This window comes from Physeter macrocephalus, chromosome 15 (genome assembly GCF_002837175.3).
Source record: "Physeter macrocephalus isolate SW-GA chromosome 15, ASM283717v5, whole genome shotgun sequence".
Classification (NCBI taxonomy): Eukaryota; Metazoa; Chordata; class Mammalia; order Artiodactyla; family Physeteridae; genus Physeter; species Physeter macrocephalus.
Genome location: NC_041228.1, coordinates 55,781,590 through 55,808,437, shown reverse-complemented (window position 1 = coordinate 55,808,437; position 26,848 = coordinate 55,781,590). Strand labels below are relative to the sequence as shown.

Genomic DNA, 26,848 nt, shown 5'->3' with positions numbered 1-26,848 from the left:
AAAAAAAAAAAAAAAAAAAAAAAAAATTGTTTGTGTGAGAAATGATTACTGTGCTGACTGCTCTACATTTTCAAAGTTTTCCTACTGTGGTGTATTTATCTTCTAAGTCAAGTTAAAATGACTACTCAGTTACTCTCCATAATTTTAGTCTTCTACTTTGTAACATACTACACAAAGATGCCTCCATAATAATATGCTTAGGTAATCAGGTCATCACTCCTCAAATGGCAAGTCATATCTACTTTCTATACTGGTTTTAGAGGCTTAAATACATGTAAAAGAACACTTAAAATTATATGTTTTTCCATGATACAGAGGGTTAAAGACAGTTTTCACAATGATATACTATTCTTTTTTTTTTAATTAATTAATTAATTTATTTTTGTCTGCGTTGGGTCTTCATTGCTGCGCACGGGCTACCTCTAGCTGCGGCAAGCGGGGGCTACTCTTTGTTGCGGTGCACAGGTTTCTCATTGCAGTGGCTTCTCTTGTTGCGGAGCATGGCGTCTAGGCGCGTGGGCTGCAGTAGTTGTGGCTCGCAGGCTCAATAGTTGTGGCTCGTAGGCTCTAGAGCGCAGGCTCAGTAGTTGTGGTGCACGGGCTTAGTTGCTCCACAGCATGTGGGAATCTTCCTGGACCAGGGCTTGAACCCATGTCCCCTGTATTGGCAGGTGGATTCTTAACCACTGTGCCACCAGGGAAGTCCCACACAACGACATACTTTATTTTGTATTTAATACTGTATTACTAGCAAATATTACATCAGAGGAAAAAGAGCTTTTATGAGATTAAAAAAAAAATCCAGATCACTCAGGTTATTTTGAGCATTAAGCAAATAGGTTTCTAGAACTGAATGAACTCAGTTGACCCTTGCACAATTCAGGGGCTGAGGTACAAACCCTCCACGCAGTTGAAAAGCCAAGTATAACTTTACAGTCAGCTCTCCGTATCTGCAGTTCTGCACCTGCAGATCCAATGCATTGTACAGTACATATCTAGTGAAAAAAATCTACACATAAGGGGACCCACACAGTTCAAACCTATGTTGTACAAGGGTCAACTGTAATTGCTTGAAATCTATAACCAAAGGGCATTCCTCTATATAAATGATAGTTACATCTTGTTGGGATTAACTTCTTAACTATTTTTTCAAATTTATTCCAATGGCCTAAAGGTAGAAGATTTTTATTTCACCTTTAAATTAATAAGATCTAATTGAGAGACATTCTATGAGACATTCATAGAAATCAAATCATATAAGAAAAAGGAAAACCCAGGGAAGATTTACAAGCTGTATAACAAACATCAATATGTTTACTATATGACTCTATATGAGTATTTCCTTCCAAGTAATCCTGAATAATACCAATACGTTACTTAATTTTTATTTCCTCAAATAAATCACCAAAACTTCAAAGGGCCAGATTTTGACTGAAGCTCATTTAACCTTAATTTTCTATAATCAAGAGACTTGGTGAAGTGTTTGGTAAATGGTGGGCAGGAATAAATATCAACTGCAAATTGTGAGGTAAATGCTTTTCTCCAAATGGAGTAAATTCAGTTTAACTTTCTGCTGATCTCTGATCCAAGGGAGGTGGAATAACTTCTCTGATTACAAATTTGAGAAAATTACATTCGGCTCAAGTTTCTCTTTTTTTCCTTGGAAACCTAACCTGGTGCAGCATTGCTGTGACTGGTGGGCAAATCCACCTAATTCTGGATTTCCTTTGCAGACCCTTTTAGCTCTACACTAAGCTATACCATTCAACTTATTCTTTATCAGTAATAAAGATGATATTTTGGCTTCTATTTAACAGCCCTTTTTAATCTCTTGATTTGGTCCGAATTAGGGTAGGGAGATTTTGCTGGACTACAGGTTTGCTCCTGGTGACCTAAGGCTGATGGAGTCAGAACAATGTATTACCACAGAGTCCTAACAGCAGGCACTAGTGAAAATGAACGAAACAGTGAAGCAAACTGGTGGGAGTATATGATGAGGATGTTAATTCCATTATGTATTTATAAATATAGAGCCTAAAGCTATTAAGCAGGCTACGTAAACAGAACTGAAGTACAAAGGAATAAGAATTATAAGAACAAAAATTTATAAATACCAAGTAGACTAGTTTATGTTAAAACATACTGAGAAAAATAATATAAATAAAGACCCTCTTACATAATCAGTTTAGTCTGCCAAATTTTAATCTGCCTGGTGGCGCAGTGGTTGAGAGTCCGCCTGCTGATGCAGGGGACACGGGTTCGTGCCCCGGTCCGGGAAGATCCCACATGCCGTGGAGTGGCTCGGCCTGTGAGCCATGGCCACTGGGCCTGCGCGTCCAGAGCCTGTGCTCCGCAACAGGAGAGGCCACAGCAGTGAGAGGCCCGCATAATGCAAAAAAAAAAAAAAAAAAAAAAAAAATTGTTTGTGTGAGAAATGATTACTGTGCTGACTGCTCTACATTTTCAAAGTTTTCCTACTGTGGTGTATTTATCTTCTAAGTCAAGTTAAAATGACTACTCAGTTACTCTCCATAATTTTAGTCTTCTACTTTGTAACATACTACACAAAGATGCCTCCATAATAATATGCTTAGGTAATCAGGTCATCACTCCTCAAATGGCAAGTCATATCTACTTTCTATACTGGTTTTAGAGGCTTAAATACATGTAAAAGAACACTTAAAATTATATGTTTTTCCATGATACAGAGGGTTAAAGACAGTTTTCACAATGATATACTATTCTTTTTTTTTTAATTAATTAATTAATTTATTTTTGTCTGCGTTGGGTCTTCATTGCTGCGCACGGGCTACCTCTAGCTGCGGCAAGCGGGGGCTACTCTTTGTTGCGGTGCACAGGTTTCTCATTGCAGTGGCTTCTCTTGTTGCGGAGCATGGCGTCTAGGCGCGTGGGCTTCAGTAGTTGTGGCTCGCAGGCTCAATAGTTGTGGCTCGTAGGCTCTAGAGCGCAGGCTCAGTAGTTGTGGTGCACGGGCTTAGTTGCTCCACAGCATGTGGGAATCTTCCTGGACCAGGGCTTGAACCCATGTCCCCTGTATTGGCAGGTGGATTCTTAACCACTGTGCCACCAGGGAAGTCCCACACAACGACATACTTTATTTTGTATTTAATACTGTATTACTAGCAAATATTACATCAGAGGAAAAAGAGCTTTTATGAGATTAAAAAAAAAATCCAGATCACTCAGGTTATTTTGAGCATTAAGCAAATAGGTTTCTAGAACTGAATGAACTCAGTTGACCCTTGCACAATTCAGGGGCTGAGGTACAAACCCTCCACGCAGTTGAAAAGCCAAGTATAACTTTACAGTCAGCTCTCCGTATCTGCAGTTCTGCACCTGCAGATCCAATGCATTGTACAGTACATATCTAGTGAAAAAAATCTACACATAAGGGGACCCACACAGTTCAAACCTATGTTGTACAAGGGTCAACTGTAATTGCTTGAAATCTATAACCAAAGGGCATTCCTCTATATAAATGATAGTTACATCTTGTTGGGATTAACTTCTTAACTATTTTTTCAAATTTATTCCAATGGCCTAAAGGTAGAAGATTTTTATTTCACCTTTAAATTAATAAGATCTAATTGAGAGACATTCTATGAGACATTCATAGAAATCAAATCATATAAGAAAAAGGAAAACCCAGGGAAGATTTACAAGCTGTATAACAAACATCAATATGTTTACTATATGACTCTATATGAGTATTTCCTTCCAAGTAATCCTGAATAATACCAATACGTTACTTAATTTTTATTTCCTCAAATAAATCACCAAAACTTCAAAGGGCCAGATTTTGACTGAAGCTCATTTAACCTTAATTTTCTATAATCAAGAGACTTGGTGAAGTGTTTGGTAAATGGTGGGCAGGAATAAATATCAACTGCAAATTGTGAGGTAAATGCTTTTCTCCAAATGGAGTAAATTCAGTTTAACTTTCTGCTGATCTCTGATCCAAGGGAGGTGGAATAACTTCTCTGATTACAAATTTGAGAAAATTACATTCGGCTCAAGTTTCTCTTTTTTTCCTTGGAAACCTAACCTGGTGCAGCATTGCTGTGACTGGTGGGCAAATCCACCTAATTCTGGATTTCCTTTGCAGACCCTTTTAGCTCTACACTAAGCTATACCATTCAACTTATTCTTTATCAGTAATAAAGATGATATTTTGGCTTCTATTTAACAGCCCTTTTTAATCTCTTGATTTGGTCCGAATTAGGGTAGGGAGATTTTGCTGGACTACAGGTTTGCTCCTGGTGACCTAAGGCTGATGGAGTCAGAACAATGTATTACCACAGAGTCCTAACAGCAGGCACTAGTGAAAATGAACGAAACAGTGAAGCAAACTGGTGGGAGTATATGATGAGGATGTTAATTCCATTATGTATTTATAAATATAGAGCCTAAAGCTATTAAGCAGGCTACGTAAACAGAACTGAAGTACAAAGGAATAAGAATTATAAGAACAAAAATTTATAAATACCAAGTAGACTAGTTTATGTTAAAACATACTGAGAAAAATAATATAAATAAAGACCCTCTTACATAATCAGTTTAGTCTGCCAAATTTTAATCTGTGGTACACTGGGATTAAATTGAATCAAATTCTGAATGAAAGTACATAAATACAAACATGTTTTACCGGGAGATATTAACATACCTCAGGACAGCTATGTGACTCCCTGCTCCTGTGTTCAAGGCTTAAATAACAACAAAAAAAGTGTTTATTTAAATGTAATCAAATAATGTACTTAAAGATAAATGCAGTAATTTGAGATATTTTAATGGTTAGTATCCTTAAGATTAACTACACTCACACTACCACTACATTAACAACTCTGCCTATAAGAATAAACTGAAATGACAGATAAATAAAAGATAGAGCATCTATAGTCTCAAAAGTTTTAAAACCCAACTACTATTCAACTTCAATGAGTACAAAAATTCACCACTCTTAATTACCTTTACTTTGAGTGCTTTAAAGTGTGTGAAAATGCAAAGACCCTTTTGATTCTTTTATTTCTCAAAAATAATCAGTAATAAAATGTCAAAGGAGTGTTCTAGTTCTGAGTGACTTAAAAATATGCATTATTTTTATTTACTTCTAATAAATCTTTCTGAATCATCTTCTGAAAAGAATTTATTTTCAGTGCTCTATTTAATAAATTAAATACCTGATACTTGAAAGTTTAATTGAAAAGAAAATGCATTTTCCAAAATTTTGTTTGTTCCCAGGTTTTACTTTGCATGTGATGTGTGTGCAAAGGACGTATAGTACTCAATTTAAGAAATATAAAGGTTGGGCTCTTTTCATTTTATTAATTAAAATACTAATAATCATAACTGGATTTTTTTACCATATTCTTTATATTGTGGATATGTTCTCTCCTTGTGATTAAAAGATATATATATATGACTTTTACATAAAAATCACAAACATCACCCCATTTCTGGAAAGTTTAAAGACTAGCCACATATATGTACAAGTAATCAGAGTCTATGACTAGTCTATTTGGTTTTTTTTCCCCAAGTGATTACTATAATGATTATCAGATATCAGTGGCTAAAGTAAAAACTATTTTAAATCATTCTACTTTTTAGAAATAAATCTCATATTATAAACACTAAAATTACTCCCAAATAAAGCATAAAAACTTAACTTACCAAAATACTCCTGAACAACCATCACACACAAATGGAAGAAAATCTAAAATTGAGGGGAAATGTTGTATGTTCTGGTCAGTAACTGATTTTGATTTAGTTTTCTTAAGTAAAAAGAATCTTAAAGTACTGAACTATGGCTATAAGAGAACTTTCCTTTTTTGAACAATATCCTAGTGCAGCAAGCAGTGGTTAAACAAAAGCCATCACAACCTCAAGCACTTTGAAATTAACTGGATTATCAGAAGATAAATGTTACTTGCTGTAGCATGCTAAACCAGAAAAAAAAAAGAAGTCCTGTGAGTTTTCTGTTTGTTTCCCAGATTTACTAGGTGTTGTTTCTGAGGACAGTATACTGCAAAAATCCTGCATTTGAAGTGACAATCCTAGGTTTCAATTTTGATTCCACCGCCTGCTAATCTAGCAATGCTAGGCAAGTTACTTAACAGTAGAGCTTTGGATTATATACATACATATTGTGTATATATATATATATATATATTTGATATATAGTATACAGTGTATGTATGTGTATGTATACAAAACCGAAGCTCTATTATTAGGTAATATGCATAAAAATAGACATAGTTATAAGTATATTGTGTTTGTGTGCATATGTATATATGTGTGTGTGTATGTATCTATGCTATATGCCACACCTACTTCACAGGGTAATTGTAAAAACCAAATGAGATACACGTAAAAGATAAGAATAGTAAGATAATACCTGTAATTAACAAGAATAATTATTTCAATTAACTTGTTTTGAATACACTCAACTCAGAAAAATCCTGTGATGACTAGGTAGAGATGTATTCAAAGAAATTCTAGAAATTCAATGGATGGATTGATTGATACTGAAAACTTTAGTCCTGAATTGTTTCTTTCCTTGCTGTTGAGGAACAACTAAGTAGGACTAAGTAACAACTAAGTTAGGAAATGAATTTTTGGAAAGCACATGAAAGTATCCATTCTTAGATATGACAATTGACCATAAATCACTGAATACAATCATTTATTCTCTAAATTGTTTTCAGTGTACCTCATATTAAATTACAGTATACAGCCAAGTGAGGCTGGCTATATCTAATCACACCACTTTTACAAAATGAAAACAAAAAGCACTGCACTTTAGAGAAAGTTACTATTGCTCCCAAAATATCTCATCCTACAGAGTATCTTAACCCAAAAGAAAAAGAAGAGGTCCTATTATAACCCAAAGGGACCGCTGGATGTTTCTGCTTGTGGGACAAGAGGGCCCAAATATAGTTCTTCCTTCACCTGAAAAGTAAACTTAATGCATTGTCACTGTTGTCCTGAAAGCATGATACTTTAAGTATCTGTTTCATAGCAAGAAAGTAGGTAAACATTCTGAAGTATATAATACTTTACAAAACTTTTATGTCTCTTTCAAATCGGAAAAATGTACATGCTCACTATTTTGAGACTTTGGTGATCAACTAAATATTAGACGCAAACCAAGAGAATCCAGGGGTAAGAGTTAAGATCAAGATAATTTCCTAACACTTGACACCATCCTTCTATTCATCCAGAAGCTAAATGAAATTGAGGATATTCACTTAACGTATTCTAAATCTTAACTGCTCTCCACGAGTCCAAAAGAGCTAGACCCTGGCCTCACTTCAGGTATTTACACTTTAAGAGACACCTGAAGTTGGAAAGGAAGATGAACTATGTCACAAATGGTAGATATTATGGACTTGTTAGAGATAATCAGGTATACCAGAATTACATAACTTACAGTCAAAACCCAACTGGCTAAGCTTCCTTATGAAAGATCTGCAAGGAAACATTGGTTCTTGCCTGCTGAATGGCTGAAGATGACAGCCAGTGGTGAAAGATACAAATCAGGGTGCTGAAAGTAACAATAACCTAGCAGGGATTGTGTCTTTTTGCCCACCACACACAACAGGTATCATTTATCAACTGTAGCACTCCCACTAATTCTGGGCTAAACCCCAGAGTCCTTCTCAACAGAGATCGGGTGGCTACCTGCTGCCAATGACTGTAGCTGCAATGGGAGATAAAACCTATTTTGTCACCCAATGTAGTATGAGCCAGATGTGGTAGCATCCATTTGGAGTGAAAGCCAGGTACCAAAGACTGAACATTCTGTGTGGCTCTAGTGCTTCAGGACATACCTGCTGCAGATGTTTCCAAGGCCTGTACCACACTACCACTGGCTACAAGACTGGGCTATGTGTATCACAAGGTCTCTCAGTTCAGCGGAGAGAGAACATCACCTTACTAATGCTCTAAAAAGCAGCTAACTATCCTGAAAGCTTTTCTGTGGAAAGGGCTATATTTTATACCCTATGTGGTCCCAGCACCACAAGAGGTGCTCAGTAAATGTTTACTGAATCAGTGATAATCAGAATCAAAGAATGACAGAGCTGAGAGAGCGTAATCATCATCTGGAGGAAAAGCTAAGGGCCTTCTCACTATAAGCTCGTCTCCGGAGCAGCCCGCGAAAATGAGGTTAAAAACTGATCTCACCCAACTCCTTCCTCTGACAGATAAGTAATAGATAAGCAAACAAAAAGTCTGGGAGAGGGCTTCCCTGGTGGCGCAGTGGTTGCGCGTCCGCCTGCCAATGCAGGGGAACCGGGTTCACGCCCCGGTCCGGGAGGATCCCACATGCCGCGGAGCGGCTGGGCCCGTGAGCCATGGCCGCTGAGCCTGCGCGGCCGGAGCCTGTGCTCCGCGACGGGAGAGGCCACAACAGAGGGAGGCCCGCATACCACAAAAAAAAAAAAAAAAAAAAAAAAAAAAAAAGTCTGGGAGAGAAGTGGCTTGCCCGAGGTCGCAGTGGCAGGTTCAGAAGGGAACTCTCCCGATTCCCAGACCGAAGCGTCCTCCCTACCCGTGCTCATCAGAAAGGAGTGGGCGCGAAGCGACTTCTTGGCAAGGCGCACTCGAAAATCAAAGCTCACACTGCAAGGTATGTTTTGGAGAAACGCATGGCTCCCTTCCAAGGAGCCTCTTTCAAAGGCTCAAGGGCAACAAAAAACATGGGCATCAAGGGCATCAACACATGTCACGGCAGACCCCCCCCAAGGGACACGCCCGCCCTGCCTCCTCAGACTCCGCCTCGCCCCACGGCCTTCCCCCCCGCGACCAGAGCTAGGGACTCCTGAATCACCTCGCTGCCGGCACTGCTCCAACTGGCAGTGTCGCCCAACGTCCAACTCCGCCATCTCCCAGCGCCGCGAGAGGTGGGCACAGCCGCGGCAGGGCGGGACGAGGTCACTCGCGCGGTGCCTGCTGGGAATGGGGGTGGGCCCAGGGGCGGAGCCCGCAGGTGGGGGCGGGGCGCGTACTGAAAGCGATCGGGCTGATCCGAGTGCCCTGAGTTCTGAATGTTTGCTCTCTGGGTCGCCTAGTGAGGCGGCTGGAGGAAAAGGTGGTTTCTTTGTTCGGTTTTCCCTCGGGCGGAAGTCCTGTCGCCCAGTCCTTAGGAAAATATCCAACTGCCTTTATGGAAGATTGCGTGCGTGCGTTCCTTCCTCCGTGCTGCAGTCGGAGTCCCGGACGGCCTCACAAGGATTTTTTTTTTTTTTTTGAATTAACATAACTCCGTAACTCTAGGAAGCACAGTTTGGCACAAGTATTTGCAGGAATCAGGTGAAGTAGACCGACCCTGGTTCAATTCCTCACTCGTCCTACACCAGTGTTACTTGATTATATAAATGCTCCTTGCAAAGGAGTCAGGGTTTTTAAAAAGTAGACGTTTCTTTGTCTGCCCTGCCCTTACTTTTTACATTCTAGTAGGAAAAAAAGTCTCTAGCTCTTGAAGTCCTGAGTGTGCACTGAGCCGCATAGGGTCCCTCAGTTGAGAGCACAGACTCATTTTACACACGTCCTGAAGAAAGCTTGTGGTGATTCCATTGGGATGTAGGGAGGTAGGCAGCTTCATGTGCTTGACGAGCCACTCCAAAGATACTGAGAAAGGAGGGGCTTTTCTAGGTGGGGTGCAAATGGATGCCATTCCACTGACGTGACACTAGACACGACTCAGAGTGGACTAGTGACAATCAAAGCTGTACTGAGAGGAATTGTAAAAATATGCAGTGCCTCCTATATAAATTTAAATATTTCCCAATCAATATTCATTGAGGAAGAGGGAAGTGTGGGGTTGGGAAATAGGTATCCTTACTTCAAGATTTGCTCTTGAATAAATCTATTTAAAATTTTCATCTCAGACTTTGCTTGGGTCTCTGGAGAAACTTTAGATTTTAGAACTGGAAATAACAAGATATCTAGCTATCCCGGTCTTTTTTTTTTTTTTTTTTTGGAAAATGAGAAGACAGGTTCATACAAGTTAAATAATTTGCCCAAATTAGTGGAAGAGCCAGGACTAAAATCCAAGTAGCAAAGACTTCTGGTGTTCTTTAATTTAAGAATCAGTGGCTTATCTAGATTTTGTATGTTTCTTTTTAGCTGATTGGATCAACCAATGGCAGGTTTTCTAGAATTTTACTGTTAAAATGTTCTAGATGGGTGGCAAAGATTTATTTATCAGTCCAATCTTAATGGAAATGTTTTTATTTTTTCAGTTCACTAGCTTGGGAGTATAGGAAGCATTAAATGATTCAGATAGCCAAGATCACAGTTGCTAACTCTTCCATCTCTGTTTAGTCTCCTTTGCTGATGTCTCCTCTAGATGCTACTTAAACATGCCTGTTTCCCTGTAATTTTGTGCTTGGTCTATTTATCAATTTGCATCCTCATTCAAGTGAAATTTCCATGGTTCCAATGATCCCATAACCCCATTCCCTGCCCTGAGAACTTGCTCCCAAACTGGAGGTTTCTAGTTCCATATTTCTAATTCTAAACTGGAATGCTTTCTTACCATATCATCCCCTCTCTAACAAGGGAAGTCTGCCACATTAGAAACCTTGGATTCATTTTCCACCTCTCCTTTCTTACTTCTCTCGTGGAAGTAGCCATTAAACACTCTCAATTATGTCTCAAAAATGTCTCTCAAACCTGTACTCTTCAATTTCTTGAGTAATTTCCTCCCAAAAAACTAACTTCCTTGCCCTAAGATCTTCCACTGGGTCTCCATTAGTCACAAGATTTTTTAGCTTAGTTGGGACAAACTTAACTGGTAAAGCTCTTCACAGTTTCCAGCCTCAGCAATAACTGCTTCCCCTCAGCTCCCTACTTCCCAGTCATTTCCATAAAATACCTCTGGCTTTTTCAGATGTTCATACTTTGGCACATGCCTTTCCTTTTCCTTTGAATGTTTTCTATACCAGAGTTTTCCAAACTTTCTTGAGAATAACAATCAAGTAAAGTGTTTGTTAATAAATACAGCTACTTACATCTTCCCTGGATCTGATTTAGAGGGTCTGGGATGGGTCCTGGGAAGCTGTGTTTAACAAGTGCCCTCACATTCATTCTTATCATTGGATCAGTTTGGCAAATAGGTTTCACTCTTATTCCACCTTCAGAGTGTAATTCTGTTAACCTTTCACCTGGGAAAGCCTTCAGAATGCACAGACAAAATTCAGTCCTCCAGGACATCAGCCACCTGCTAAAGTAGCACCTGCTACATACTTTTCTTACTAGCACTGACCAGGCAAGATTATAATTTACCTGACCAAAATAATCTTCAGTGGCTTCTATTAGCTACAAAATAAATTCTGCACTCAAGTCAGTTTAGCAAGTCTTTTGAGCATCTATTATGTATCAGATATTATTCTAGGTTTGATACAGAATTGACTAAGACCCAACCCAAGGAGCTCACATGGTCTAGGAAGGAATGACTCTGCTTGGCATTTAAAGTCTTTCAAATCTTGGCTCAACCCAACTTTCTCTCACTCTTTATCTTTCAAAGTCCTCTTCATAATGGGTGCTCCTCAGAGCCTCAGTCGCTTCACAATTGCTGTTCTTTCTACTTGGCATGCTCTTCCCTTTCCCATTCGATCTGGTTAATTTCTGCTTTATTTTTTAACTGCCGCCTCAAGTATCTTTTCCTCAGGAAATTCTTTGTTCTTCCTGACTAGGACAAATCCTGCTATTATGACATTCACTTTGTATCTCCTTCAAGGCATTTGTCCCAGACTCGATTTTCTACTTGTGTGTATGATTATTTGATTAATGTTTGTCTCTCCCTCTAAACTGTAAGCTCTATGACAACAGGGGCCTGGGTTGTGGTTATATAGATATTCACTGTATAACTCTTCGTTAATCTGTCTCTATATGTTTATGTACCTTTCTGTAGATTTGTTATAACCCTGAATATCAATTTATCTTGCATACCATATTCGAAATCAAATCTTGAATATTCTAAATTCAAACTTAACAATAACAGCTAGAATTTCTTGATTATTTTATTACGTACCAGGCACTTAAACGAATCATTTAATCTTCACAACACTTTAAGATATATGCCATTATTATTCCCATTTCATTGAATGGCTTATAAAAAAATTACTCACCTCCTGCCTCCCTGTCTCCAGCATCTAAAACTACTCTCCTTCTCCCCACTGACCTCTTAAATAATTGTCATTACCAGCTGTCCTCCTCCTCAACCTCATGGACTAGTCTCTTAGTCTGGGATGCTGTCTCTTTTTCCCAAACTTACTCGGTTTTATCCTCCTCATCTTAGGCTCTCAAAAGAGATTCTAGGACCTGCCCCAGATCAGATCAGCTCCTTTGATAAATATACTGGTTTCCTATTGTTGCTCTAACAAATTACCACAAATTTGGTGGCTTAAAACAACACAAATTTATTATCTTATAGTACTGGAGGTCAGAAGTCCTAAAACCAATGTGTTGGCATGGCTGTGTTCCTTCTGCAGGATCTTGGGAAGAATCTAATTCTCCATTTATTTTTTCCAGCTTCTAAAGGCTGCTTGCATTCCTTAGCTTATGAGCCCTTCCTCCTTCTTCAAGGCCGCAATGTGTCCTCCTCAGATATCTCTCTTTTCCTGTCCTTCTCCACTTCTCTCTTCTCTTACTCTGACCCTTATGCCCTTCCTCTGTTAAGGACACTTGTGATTACATTGGACCCTCCTGGATATTTCATGATACTCTCCCCATCTCAAGATCCTTAACTACTAACACTTGCAAAGTCCCTTTGGCCATATAAGGTGACATAGTTATAGGTTTCAGGGTTTAGGATGTGGACAACTTTGAGGGGGGAATGATTCTACCTACCCCAATATACATTCTTATATTTCCTAGAATTGTTCAGTGCTTGACACATGGTAAGGCCTCAAAAAATATCTGTCCACTGAATCAACGAATGAACAAGTCTACATTGACAGTCAGCTGCACCAGAAGCTTTATAATCTTAATCAGTACTAATAAAAATAGAATCTTCAGAACAAGGAACATGAACGTGGTAGCTTGTTTCACTCTCTTGACTGGTCAAAAACACCTGGGATACTGTGCTTGGTTCTGAGTACCACACGTCAAGTGTGAAAGAGGCAATCTAGGGCACATTTAAAGGAAGGCAACAGAATTGTGAAGAACAAAAACCAGTGTTATGTGCAACTCAGAGCCTTTATAATGTTTAGGGCTTAATCAGTAGAGGTGAGGAAGGGTGTGAACAAAGAAAAACCCATCATCAAAACTACCACTATTATTATAACAGCCAATGTGTGCATCTGCGTGTGTATGTTTGTGCATTACATATCTGCGTTTTGGAAAGCATCATCTTCTTTTAGCAACGGTTTGTCTCAGAAGGAGTTTTCACAGGTAATTATTCTTTAGAGAAGTAATTTTAGTTGTCTTGATAAACATACATAAAATTATTTTGAAATGATGTCTTCAATTGTGTTTTGGGACAAATTGGGTATTCACATATAATTAATTAACTATAGAAGTTTTTTGGATGTGCAATAACAGCTACTATGAGCACGACTCCTTGAAATTCTCACCAATGAAAAGGAATCAAATATTTAAAAATATGAATTCATTTCTAGAGAGTACCTTTTTCATATGAGAAAGTGATTACTTCCTTCTAAAGTGCTGGGCGCAACATCTGTCCAAAGTTTTTTCCTTTGCCCCAGTAAGACAGCCAGAGATTTTGTGAGAACCTTTGCATACTGGTTTCAGACTTAAAACTTAGAAGGATAGGCGTCTCTTCTGTATTAGAATCATGACAAAGATGACTAGATCTAGGAAATGCATTGCCAAATATTTTTGTATTTTATACCGTCATTTGAATATTTTATCACTTATGTTGTATTTCTTCATTCATTCATTCATTTATTCAACAAATATTGATAGAGTGCCTACGATGTGCCAGGGTCTGTTCTAGGAACTGGGAATATAATGGTGAGTAGAATAAATAAAAATCTCATTTCTCATGGGGAGCATTCTAGTGGGGAGGGGCAAGAAACATAGACAGAATAACAAGACCAAGATAGCACATGATAGATGGTGGTAAATGCTATGAAGAAAAATAAAGTTGGGAAAGGAAATAAGGGTTCTGTAGGAGTAGGAGGGTGGGGGGAGAGGGTTGCAATTTTAAACAGAGTGGGGTGAGAAAGTGATACTTAAATAAAGTCCTAAAAAAGGTGAAGGAGTGAACAAAACGGATGTCTGGTTTCTGGGCAGAGCAGCCAGCGCAAAGCCTCTTCAGTGAGAGTGTGCCTGCTGCATTCCAGCTGGAGTGGAAAGACCAGTGTGGCTGGAGCAGAGTGGACTGGGGGGAATGGTAGTGAAACAGAGCAGGACCCTACGGTCCTTGCTCCGCATGTCCTCTGCCTGCCTTTTGTCTGTGGAAAAAACTTAAGCCAAAGAATAAGTTTAATCAGAGAAGTGAGAAAATACAGAAACAAAGGAAAACAGTCAAAGGAGACCAAATAATAATAGTTTAGTCATTAAGCAAATTCAAGGACTTTTAGTTCCTCCTCAGGGCTATACATAATATTCTGAGCCCTATCCTTTGAGCTATCTTATAGATATTGAAACCCTCATCAGGTGGAGAAGTTAACTACATGATGACCAGACTGTGTCCATGACATCAGCTGCCACAATTCCGAGAACTGCCTTCAAGAAATGGAAACAAACCAACCCTGGAACTGAAGATTAACTGTATTTAAAACAAGGTGACGCAGGTCAGATCCCTGATGACCAATTTCAAAATGACTGTCAGAGCCGACTGTGCTGTTTCTGCATGTAGCCCCCTCCCTTCACCTATAAAAGCTCTTACCCACTGATTGTCAGTGGGGGGAAGTCGGCCTTTAGACAGGAGTCCACCCTCCACCCGGTTGCCGGCATCCAACATAAAGCAAACTTTCCTTTCCACCAACCTTGCCTCTTTATTGGCTTTTGAGGGGAGAGTAGCCAGACCCCATTTTCAATTACAGTAGGATGTGTGGACAGGGAGGCACTGGTGAAGTGAGGGTGTGGTTGGCAGCACTTCATGTCAGAGCTTGAAGATGTTTGTGAAGATCTTGGGTTTTTATTGGAGTGAGGTGGGAAGTCAATGGAAGGTTCTGAGCCATGCTCACTCTGGTTGCTGTGTAGGGAGACAGCAGCAAGGTCAAGGTGATCATAGGGAGGTCAGTCAGAAGTCTACTGCAGTATTTAGCTGAGAGATGAGAGTGGCTCAGAGCAGCGTGTTAGCAGGGTTGGTTGTGGTGAGTGGCCAGGTTTTTGTACATGGGGCTTGCTGATGGATTGGATATGGGGTGAGAGAAGAGAGGTGTCAGGGATGACTCTAAGGTTTTGGGCTTGGGTGAAAGGAAGGCTACAGTTATCACCTGAGAGGGAAAGGAGCTGGATTGGAGACAATTTATATGTTCCTCCATTAGGTACAAAATCTCACCTGAGTGCACTCGGGCATAGTGAAGTTCTGGAGGTAAATGAAGACGTTAAGAATCAACTTTGGGAAGGCTATGCAATGAGGATGGTGTTGAGGTAAACGGGTTACATCTCCTTTTATATACATTAAGTGACTGGTGTAGAAAACACTTTACAGCCAAATCTGATGACCCTTAAATTCTTTAATTTCTTTCTAATCAGGGATGGACAGAGATATGAGAAAACATGGATAAAGAGCTATGCAGGGAAAACTCAGTCATGGGTACCAGAGATCTTCATTATGAATTAGGGCAATAAAACTTTTATTTTTGCAAAATTATTGTTTTCCTTAATGGCTACTTTTGTATTCATTATTGTGATTGAGTGTTATATACAATGAATATTTGGTTCTAAGGAACAAACAAAAAAACTGCTGATGGAAAGAATGTGAACATGCTTGTTGAGCTGTTTAATAAATAACTATTTGAGGATGATTCTGCAGTATGTTTAACGGGTAATTCTTCTTTGGAGAGTTCATCTGGCATTCTAAAAATGGATGTAATTTCAAGGGGTAACCAAAATTGTATCAGTTAACCTGACGTCTAGGTCTTTTTAACAGATCTTTAAATTTCCAATTTCCTTTGCCATCTTAACCATGGTAAATCATCCTGAACAAGATCATTCTTTTGAACAACAGCCTCCTTATTAACTGAGATCAATTGAGATTAGAAAATGAAAAATACACTACATGCTGAGAACTCTTTATGAAACCACATTTGTAAGATGAGTATTGAATGAAGATTAACGTGTTATTTTCAGCTTCTATATCATTGATTTAAACATTTATTCTCTATATCCCACTGCTGGATTAAACACTAATATATATTTGGATGGTGTGCTTGTTTGCAAGTATTATCTTTTCCCTATTGAGATTATATATTAATGGAAGGGAGTGATTTTTAATTCAAAGGTAACTTGCTTTGCACACCACATGTGTTTTTGAAAGTGCTACACATCAAATTGAGTAGAACAGATTTTCCATTGAATTATAAATTAATGATTAACTCCTTTGTTCTAATTTCTTATTGATTTTCATTTGCTCTATAAGATCCTTAGCACATCGTGTGGCCCCTATGTGATCTGGACTCAGCCTACTTTTAAAGGCAACCTCACAGCACTCTGCTTTTCTGTCTCCAGATACCCTGGTCTTCTTTCAAACCCTGATACTTCAGACTTGAGATTTTTGCACACACTGTCGAAAATGTTCATTCTCTAACACTACCTGCTTTATTTTTTCCATACAGTACTTTACTTTCTTAATTATTTGTCTGTCATTCCCTAACTAGAAAGTAGCCTCCAAAAAATGCCTGGATTTTAGTTTCTCTTTCCTCACTGCTGAATCGCTAGCATCTAGAACTGTGCTGGGTATATAGTATGCATTCAGAAAAAAAATCATAATGAATGAATAAATGAATGAATGAATGATTACTTATCCTGGAATACCAATTTTCCTTCTCTATACTTAGGTACCCTCTATTCATCATTCAAATTCCAGCTTAAATGTCACTTTTTCAAGCCACCATTTTTGACCCCTAGGGCAAGTTCAGCTTTCTCTACGACTTGTTCTTACATGTCTCTGTATGTCTAAGTTCTCCATAGCACTTATTAGAACTTTAACTTATAAAGCCCATTATTTGTGAGATAATTTGCTTAGTTCCCGTCTTCTCTCCTAAACTGTAAAATGTCCTTAACTTGTTTTTAATCATCTCCCCAACATCTAGCAAAATGCCTGGAACAGAGAGGTGCTCCATAAATAGCTGTTGGATGAAAACATGGATAGATGGATGGTCAAGCAACTCCTCATTATAAATTTCGGTCCCTTTGTTCCACTTGTTCAATGTTCTCTCAACAAAAAAATAGTGGTTAGTGAACCAGAGGGAATGTTTTTCTATACTGGACAGGTTCTTATTTAAACATACTCCTCCATGAATTCAGTAATGCTTGTAGGATCCCTTAAAGCTGATGCCTCATACCAGCCTCTTTACCCCCCACACATTATTTAATGAAATAAATACTTTATGAGTTTCTCCTCTGGACCAAACTACACAGGAGAGAAAGGTCATGTAAACAGTAGAAAGACGAGAAGCTTTAAAACAGAAAGATCTCTTACACTTTGACTGCCTGTGTGAGCTTGGCTAAGTTTCCAGTTGAGCCGTGGGTTCTTCATCTGTCAAAGAGAAACAGCAATACCTATCTTGTGTGGTTGATGTAGGGATTATTAATAATGCATGTAGTGTGCTTGCCATATAATAGGCGCTCAAAATATGACACCTGTTACTACTATCACTATAAAGTAAGCTCCTAGAGGGCAGACTACACTTGCATTCCCAGAACCTTATTAGAATACTCTCAGCAAAGGTTGGTTAAACGGACCAGCAGAATATGTGCTACGTCTCCACTCTCAACGGGTTTTAAATCTAAGCATGAAAATAAGTTCCAAAACAGATTCATGAAATATTTAGATAATAACAAAATATAATATTTATTATAGTGTACTATATACAAGATTAGAGCAAAATATGTGTTACAGGCCATAAGTGCTTTGGATGGCCAGGCAGAAAATGGTAAGAGGTGGCTGGCTGTAGTTATTGGGAAATGATAAGTTCCCATATCTGTGTGTGTGAGATATAGACCAGTAAGCCTCCTATAAAAATATTCAATTTCTTTGTCACTAGCTCTACCAATGTTGGATAAAATGGTAGAAAGCATGAACCTGATGCTTCTGGGTTAATATGATGGCAGACAAAATTGGGTTATTGATCTTGAGTAGCAAGCTGTATCTGTCATAGTAATGGATGCTTTTTCCCCTTTTAACAATCAGTCGTTAGTTAGCTAATGATCACAAATAGGTTCTGATGACGGTGGGTAATGTTGCTCACATAGGGCTGTATTATGTGGAGTACATCCTAGCCCTGGAAAACTAGAACATAGACTCAATCCCATATTCCACTTCTTTGCAGCATGCTCTGTACAGGTTTTCAGTTGAATTGCATCATCCATAATCATTACTTATTGTGGTCCTTTTATCTTAACCAAACTCTTTCCTTGCAGCTCTAATAGATGGGACTGAGATAGTGAGAATGAACAAAATAATGTTGCTTTTCTCTAAGACATTGTCTCCTTTTCGTTCCTTAGGTGTCTCTGTAAAGGTATTTGACATAGATCCAAACACAGGCACCCCATTAAAGGCTTTGGTACACTAGCAATCATACTGAAAGCTTCAGATGCCTAGTTACAGAACTGAATGCAGCCACCAACACACTCAGAAGTTCTCACATTAGGGAAAGAGATGACCACCGTCTTTCGTCACCTCAGGCTATGTAAGGATGATCTAGAATCCACCCATGCCAACTGGCAGCCAGGCACACATCAACCTGCCCAGATTCTACACCTGCGGCAACAAGCCCAGTCAGACCAGCCGTTCTGAGAATGAGCTACTTGCCCACACACCTGCATCACAGTGGCAGACAAACGTCCTGCAAGCCTCTGCCTGCCACACTCCTACACACACCATGCACACCTAGATGAACGCGCCTGAATATTCTTATTCACAAGGACAGAGACCTGACACTGTGCTCACACACGATCACAAACAAAAACACATGTGGAATTATGCATCTTGTTCATCCAGGGCAGCAAAGAGCACTTATTATACACAGGCTTTCACGCCCCGCCCAACACCCTTGGAACAGTGGTTTGCTTTTCTCTGAGCCGTGCACAAACTAGTCCTTCACCCCCGGGTGCGTGCCCAGCGTGGATAAAACAGCAACTCGGCTGCAGTCCGAGTCGCTCTTTTCAACTCTTTTCTCCGCCTGAACTCCCGGGGAACCGGGTGGCGCCGGTCGGCCGCGTCCGACTCCGGTGCCCTCCCCGCCCCTGCCGCGCCCCGGGGCGGGGCCCAGCCGGCGGCCAGGAAATGCCCAGGAGAGGGTGTCACCTGGGCAAGCCCGACGACGTGTTGCTTCCCAGGATCGCCGCCTTCCCGGGTCTGGGCCTCCGAGACCCGAGCCCGATCGCGGTCACCTGTTCCCCAGGCGCGGCCCCGGGGAGCCCTGGGACGCTCCGGGGACCGCTGCTCACCCTTCAACTCCACAACCATGAGCAAGTTGGGCAAGTTCTTTAAAGGGGGAGGCTCTTCCAAGAGCCGAGCTGCTCCCAGCTCCCAGGAAGCCCTGGTTCGACTTCGGGAGACAGAAGACATGCTGAGCAAGAAACAAGAGTACCTAGAAAATCGAATCCAGAGAGAGCTCAGCCTGGCCAAGAAGCACGGCAAGCAGAATAAACGAGGTAGGCTCGGGGTCTGGCCCCAGGCGTGAACTCTCCCCCTCCTACCTCCAGCCGTTTCCTTGGGGACAGTCCGATCTGGCCCACAGCACCTGTCCCCCAGGCCACCAGGTGTGCTCCCACGGCCTTTCTAGAAACTGGTAATGACCTCCCAGGGGCCCGGAGTTAGAGAGAGCTGAGCAAAGTACAATCCTAGAGGGCAAAATGTAAGGAGGCACCACAAATCTCAGTACTCAAGATGAACAATATTTTTATGCAGTATTTTAAAAACTCCAAGTTGATACAAAAGCACTCATAATGAACAAAATATCAATATTTAAAACAAAAACAGGATTGGTATTATTGATTCTTTTCTGTTGCAGCTGGCCCTTATGTGTTCTGCACAGCCCTTTATTTCAAATTCATTCTGAAATGTGATGTTTTGTTCATCATGGATTTTTTCTGCATTAATTTTGAATTTCAAAAATATTGCATTGAAATATTATTTATCTTGATTATTGCTTTTTTGGGTGCCCCCTTAAATTTTGCTCCTGGCTTGTCTCACCCTGGTCCAGTCCTGCTGACTCCAATGCTAAATATCAACTTTTCTGCCGTGTGTTTGTATTTTGAATCACACATTTCAACTGGCTTGCAAATCTCCACTGAGGTGTATTCTAGTATGTTCTGGTTTCCCTTTTCCTCAGCAGTTGAAGACTTTAGTTGGCTGCTGTGCAGTTGAGCTATTATACCAAAAAAGTAGTATCGGAGAATTAAACATTAATTCTATCACTGGCTTTTGCCACGCGGAAAGGACTTTAAGTCAGTAATGATTCTTGGTGCTCCTCTTGCACCTTGAACCCTTTGTTCTTTGCCAGAGTTAATTGGTTTCTTCAGTGTATGGCTCTCTCTATAGAGAATAGATCTAAACAACACCCGTGGCACATATAAAAACCCAGCAAGAAGTTGAAGTGATGTGCTCTTGTAACACAAGTTCAGTGACAGACCCAGAAATAGAAGTGGCAATTTAGGACTCTGCTCACCACCAAACCCTGAACTTGCATCCTCAAGTTGGGCTTCTTGAGTCGTAATGAAGCCTTGGGAAGATCTAGTTTGCCCTAAATGACCCTGCCATTGTTTAACACAGGAAAGGAATCATGTCTCCTGGAGTTGACCTTGAAAATCATGCTCTTTCCATAAAAATGACATTTGTGCCCATTTACTACCAACAACAAAAAGGCCAAGTTTCATTTTCCTCTGCTCTTGCACGTAACTCTTGTCCACATTATAGGCTTTTTTAGAATTAAGTGCTGGTTTCTATTTTTACTTCGTGTCTGAAATATTTTGGGATGTTATTAAATGGCAATTTCTACAGAGAGACTATGCCAATATGACTTGCTAAAAAGCCATTTGTTGTTCTGTTCCTGGGCCCTTCCTCTTCAGTTTGATGGGTACTCTGACATTTGCTTAGAGTACCCATCAAGGTACTCTGTCAAGGGTTTTTTTTTTGTTGTTGTTATCCACTTGGATCTGTATGTAGCTTTATCTACAGTGGTTGCTCAGTAAATACCGGCTTAAAAAAATCTGAAAAATGAAACGTCTTGCTTCTATGAAGTGGTAGAAATATAGATTTGCTTTTAGAAGAAAAGAATGTAAAATAATATAATGTTCTTGAGTTGGCAATGCACTAAATAAAGTGTCTACAAGTAGACTTTATAAAGACACCAAAAAAAAAAATAAAGGCAACACTAATCAGGAACATCAATCTAACTTCCTTAAATCAGAGTAGCTAAAGATGTATCAAGTGCAAATAATCAATTGGTTTCAGAAAAGCTATTTATTTTTCATCATTTATCCATGGGAACTTCATTGGAGTTAGCCCAAGCCTGGTTCTACAGTGGCCCTGGAAGTAGGAAGAGTCTGGTTAGCATGAGGCCATCTGTAATCTAAACCATGGAAAGAATCCAGTCAACAAACCATGCATTCGAAACACTGTCAATATCAGCATCTTCCAAATAAACCAAATAACTTCATATGCATATGGTTACTGTTTTCCATTAGCCCCCAAGAAATATTTTCACACACATAATAAGGCCAAATATACTTAGTACTAAATGGGTCTCGTGCTACACAATGTCAGTGTCAGAATGGCCGTAATTTACCTGTTAATCAGAGTGACATATGTATGTGCGGTTAAAGTTTTACTTCTAGAGGTGGTTAGTCAGCTAACATGCTGTCAAGAATACTAGTTGAGTGGCCAGTTAGTATCATATCAGAAAGGGCCATACTCCCAGCCAGTACAAATTCTTCCATGACCTAGTTCTCTACAACAGAAGTTTTGACAGCATTCTCAATGTCAAAAATGGGTTTTATTGGTAAAATGAGTAACTCTTAAATTAGCATAATAAATGTTAGAAATGGGATCTCACTGATGAAATTGTGGGTATTTTAAACATGTGGTTTGGCTGAGATAGTTTAGAGATACGTCCTTGCTCCCCACGTAAGAACAGGCGTTAAGAATGTACTAGGTGTATAACTAACAACGTTAGGATGGTACCCGGGGCTTGATCAAATCAGTGTAGTGTCCAGTCCTTGGTTCAGGTGGATGTCTGAACTCCCACAGAGCACAGCACCCTGCCAGGGAAGGTCGCTGTCTGTGTTCAGCGAGCCTTTCGTATAAGGTGTATTAGACTAAAAGGACATAGAGCTGGGACTTCACTGAGCTCATAAACAGGTTGAGAAACAGTTTTTTGCCTGCTTGGCCAATGTATGTTTGTTTAATAAGTGTATCTGCAGATCTGAGTCTGAAACTTGCTTTCATTCCAACTTGTAGCAAGGCTGTGCAGTGGTAGCTAATTCTTACTTCAAACCTCTTTGGCAGTTACCATAATCTACCAAAAAGAGCCTGAGTGGGCACCACCAAACTGGTTTTGCAATAGCCATGATATCAAGGCTCTGTTGATCTAAAAGAGGAACAATTGAAGCAAGATCTATAATTTGGTTAAAAACTTGAGAAGAGCAGACATTCTTTAGTGCAGTTTATTCAGATCACTATGATAGAACTCCTGCTTTATATAAGCTAGTAATCTGCTTTGTGGAAAAGCAGATATTTTTTTATACGTCACTTAATTTTTTTTCTATTTTTGCTGAGCACCGTCATCTAGAGCGGTTTTCAGTCCTGGCTGTATATGAAAGTCACCTGGACATCTGTGGGATCCTGCCCTCATAGATTCTAATATAATTGGCTGGGGTGGGGTTTGGGCATCAATATTGTTTAAAGATGCCCCCGGGTGATTCTGCCCTGTAGCCAGGGTCAAGGATGAGAAAACTAAATCCATGGTAATGTTAGTGGGGTAGAAATACAAGGTCTCTTAGTCTTGCAGTGCTTCCTAACTCTTTTCATATCATGGCACCCATGGGCACCGATAATATTTGTATGTGTCACTGGGATAACCAAGGACCAGCAGCTCGAGGACTCTGGACACCCCAGGCTGGAGGCCTCAGGAGCTGAAGGTATCAACATTTTAGTACATTGCAACGCCCTCCTGCCACACTAGTTGGTGGAACACCTTAGAGGTCACTGTTCTAACCTCCCTTATGAGTTTTGTTTTGTTTTTTTAAATAAAATCATTAAGAGATGGTCTCAGGGATTTGCTTAAGTGTAATATCCCTATTCAGTTTTCATCAATGTGTAAATATCTGATAGAAAGTAACTTAGTGTTGTAGTCAAGAGCCTGAGCTTCAAAGCAGATAGCCCTGGGTTTGATTCCTGGCCCTGTCCTGCCACTTAGAAACGGTGTGACTTTAGACCATTGACTTGGCCTGAGTCTCAGTCTCTTCATCTGCATAATGGTGGTGATAAAGTTGATCGTCAAAGCTGTGATGATTAACGACATTACTGTGTAAAGCCCTCCATTCAGCACTTTGTATATATTACCCTTTGTGATAACATAGCATTGTTTTTTTTTTTTAAAGCTGACATCAGTTTCCTAGTAAGATCCACATACTGGCTCAAATTTGTCTTCTGGAATAACACGGAATAAATCTACTCCATCTGTCATGTGAAGACCTTTCACATAGTTGAGGACAGCAGTCACTTGCCTGAGTCTCCTGTTCTGCAACCCCACCTCTGTCACTTCCTCAGTCACCCCTTCCCGTGCTGAGGTTTGCTCACCAGGGCAGGTCAGTCAGGGTGAGGCGAGTGAGGCCCTGAGAGTGAGGGCCCCTTGACATCCTCCCCCTCGGTACCGCCGTGCTCTCTCCCCTCACCACCGCCGTGCTCTCTCCCCTCACCCTGTGGTGGCCCTGTTGCTTACCTTTTCCCAGGCAGAACAAGAAATCCAAATATGTAATTATGTGAAAAGGGGTGGATCCAGGCTGGAGTTTTCACTAGGCCTCAGGCTGTTGGGAAGTGGACTTACAGAGGTGAGAGGTTGGGACAGAGAGGAAGTGAATTTGACCAAAGTCCCTCCTCAGTATCATTTCACAGGATTCCGGTGACAACTTGGAGCTGAGGTCGTTCAACCTCTTTGCCAGGTTTCTGTTTGGTGAAATGAGACCTCAAGGCAGAGAGTCTTGTGTGAATAGCTGGCTCACTTTGAGTCCTGAGGTGTTTGGGGGCAAGAATGAATTTGTTTTCAGAGTCATGATGCAGTTTGGGGCTTCCTTGGAGTTAGAATGGGTGCACAGTCCCACTAGTTTAGCTCAATGTTGGAATCTCTTTGGGCTTTTTATGATAGTTGTCACAGAGCTGAAGTCTGCAATCTCAGACGCCGGGGACCAGAAGAACTGGGTAAAGAGAACCACATCGGTATCAGCTGGTTGAGTGCCAAACTAGCGAGGGCAAAAGCATGGCTCAGGTAATAGGAGACAGGCACAGACCGCAGGACCCGGATGGAGGTTCCCCTGGGAGATATCACTTACCTGGTGACCTCTTTTCTTAATAGAATTTCTCAAAATGTGGGCCTCAGATCAGCTGCATCAGAAGCCCTGGAGGATGCTGGTTAAAATGTATACTCAGAAGGACGCCCCTAAAAATTCTAATTTAGGGTTGAGTGTAGAGTTCAGAAACCTGAACTTTGAACAAATAACTCAATGATTCTGATGCAATTTGAGAACCTGTATGTATTATTTAATGGGCCGTTAAACTGGGAGGCACTATCTCTGCTCTCCTTTCTTCCCCACCCATTCTGTTCTCTTGTTTCTCCTCTCCTCTGGCATCACTCAGATACCCGGATGAAAAATAAACCTCCCGCTGTGTTAGTTGTGAAGAAACATTCCCAGAGCTTCTGACAAGTCATCTTATGCACCGGAATTAGTTTTCTTTAGGGAAGTGCATAGGGTACTATAACTCCACAATCGTTGTGCAGGGTCCCAGAGTCCCCCAGTATTCAAATTACAACCAGGCATCACAATAGTGTTCTGTTTGCCTCTGATTATCCAATTGTTGTACCACACTCTGTGTATTCTGGGGCCAGGGAAAAGAATTTTATTCCTGGGGCATCCAATACCTGGATCTTATTCTCAGGTCAACTGCCCATTTCTCTTCTGGAAAAGACAGATCAATAGAAATGCGATCCTCCCTCAACCTCCACCCTCAATTTCCTCCCTTACCTCGGGAGCTCCCGTCAGGCTTTACCCCCTGGTGGGGGGGAGCTAAAATGTCTGAACCAGTCCTGGGAGCCCTATTCACTTAAACTGTAATTTTAAAACTTCTCTCTTTCTTAATACCTCCCACTCCCCTCTGAGCCCTGGCAAGGATCCAGGGCTGACACCCTCACTCAAGCACTTAGGAACTGACCAGCGCAGAATGCCTTGGGTTTCTTGTCTCTTTTGTTCTGCAGACACAGCCTCAGTTTGTATCTGCCTTTTCAGATGCCTTATCAGTTGCTTTTTCTACAACTGGACTCGGAAAGAATTAAAAATACCAGCCAGATTTACCCTTCCCCCCCTTTTTAAAATCAATATTTTAAACTTGCATTCTGTGTTTTACATGTATTTCTATTCAATATCATCTTATTTTCAGTTGCCTTAAAATTAAGATTTTAAAATTCCAATTTCATTGGCTTATATATGAGCCATTTCTTTTGGTTGAATCTGTCACAAATTTATTCAGCTGCCTTTTTTGTTGTTGTCCAAGTATTAAAATGTATTGAATAGGACAGAACCAAGGACAGAAGCTCATGACACACCACTAGAGACTTCATTCCAGGATCACCTCTGCATGATAGCAATGATGTTTCATGTAAGATACAGCTAAGGCATGATTACCCGTTTGACACCTCAGCACTCAGTGAGTTCAGTTATTCTTCTAGCTATGAATACACCTGACCTCTATCTTTAGCCCACACCATCTTATTTCTCTAAGTTTTTTTCTCTTTTCCCTAACAATGCCTCAGTATACCTTGCGAATTACATTCCTAAAACCAAACTATATTCACACACCTCTGGTTCACAATGCTGGTTTATGAACTGGTAGTGTGTTAACTTCATCACATTCACCAGGAAAGCTTTTTAAGATGCCACAGCAGGAGATTCTGTTTCAAGAGATCTGGGATAAGGTTTAGAATTCTGGTACTCATAGCTTTCTGGGTGATTTTGGTACGTATAAGGTTAGAAGGCCAGCGGGTGGTCCAAATATTTTCTTTGGTCATCATCCAGTAACCCAAAGAAAAGAAGCCCATGAGATTAGTTTTTGAACTAAATTTTCATCTTGTGAACTCGTATTGGCTTCTAGTTACCACTGGCTTCTTTTCTACTTCCTCAGAAACTAGAGTATAGAGTGTATCTGTTCTAGAATCATTCTTTTTTTTTTAACATCTTTATTGGAGTATAATTACTTTACAATGGTGTGTTAGTTTCTGCTTTACAACAAAGTGAATCAGTTAAACATATACATATGTTCCCATATCTCTTCCCTCTTGTGTCTCCCTCCCTCCCACCCTCCATATCCCACCCCTCTAGGTGGTCACAAAGCACCAACCTGATCTCCCTGTGCTATGCAGCTGCTTCCCACTAACTATCCACCCTACGTTTGGTAGTGTATATATGTCCATGC

General features: G+C 40.3%; 2 protein-coding genes and 1 long non-coding RNA gene across 8 annotated transcripts in view; 2 read left to right on the top strand and 1 right to left on the bottom strand.

Moving 5' to 3' along the window:
- Positions 1–8,954, bottom strand: part of ZFAND1 (zinc finger AN1-type containing 1) — a 30,790-nt gene extending 21,836 nt beyond the window's left edge. For 3 of the 4 annotated variants that reach the window (XM_007125353.4, XM_024127063.3, XM_024127062.3), the window contains exons 1-3: positions 8,849–8,953; positions 5,689–5,731; positions 4,685–4,724 (exon numbers count right to left, since the gene is read on the bottom strand). In XM_007125353.4, the coding sequence (XP_007125415.1) occupies positions 4,685–4,724; positions 5,689–5,731; positions 8,849–8,903 (138 nt within the window). In that variant the 5' untranslated portion in view covers positions 8,904–8,953. Of the gene's footprint in view, positions 1–4,684; positions 4,725–5,688; positions 5,732–8,848 lie in introns of all 4 variants that reach the window. The other variant, XM_055091166.1, reaches the window with a different exon arrangement.
- On the top strand, positions 7,142–15,824 carry LOC114487844 (uncharacterized). 3 transcript variants are annotated; one of them, XR_008619489.1, is made up of 5 exons: positions 7,142–8,647; positions 13,970–13,998; positions 14,647–14,783; positions 15,483–15,588; positions 15,694–15,824. It is a non-coding gene; the product is annotated as an uncharacterized lncRNA (long non-coding RNA). The 3 variants fall into 3 exon arrangements; XR_003683314.2 differs by having other exon boundaries at positions 13,951–13,998; positions 14,647–14,774; XR_003683313.2 differs by having other exon boundaries at positions 13,951–13,998.
- A 3,619-nt stretch (positions 15,825–19,443) lies between these two features.
- CHMP4C (charged multivesicular body protein 4C) overlaps positions 19,444–26,848 on the top strand; it is a 32,190-nt gene continuing 24,785 nt past the window's right edge. The window contains exon 1 of the mRNA XM_007125356.3: positions 19,444–19,818. Coding sequence (XP_007125418.1) covers positions 19,629–19,818 — 190 coding nt within the window. The 5' untranslated portion in view covers positions 19,444–19,628. The remainder of the gene's footprint in view (positions 19,819–26,848) is intronic.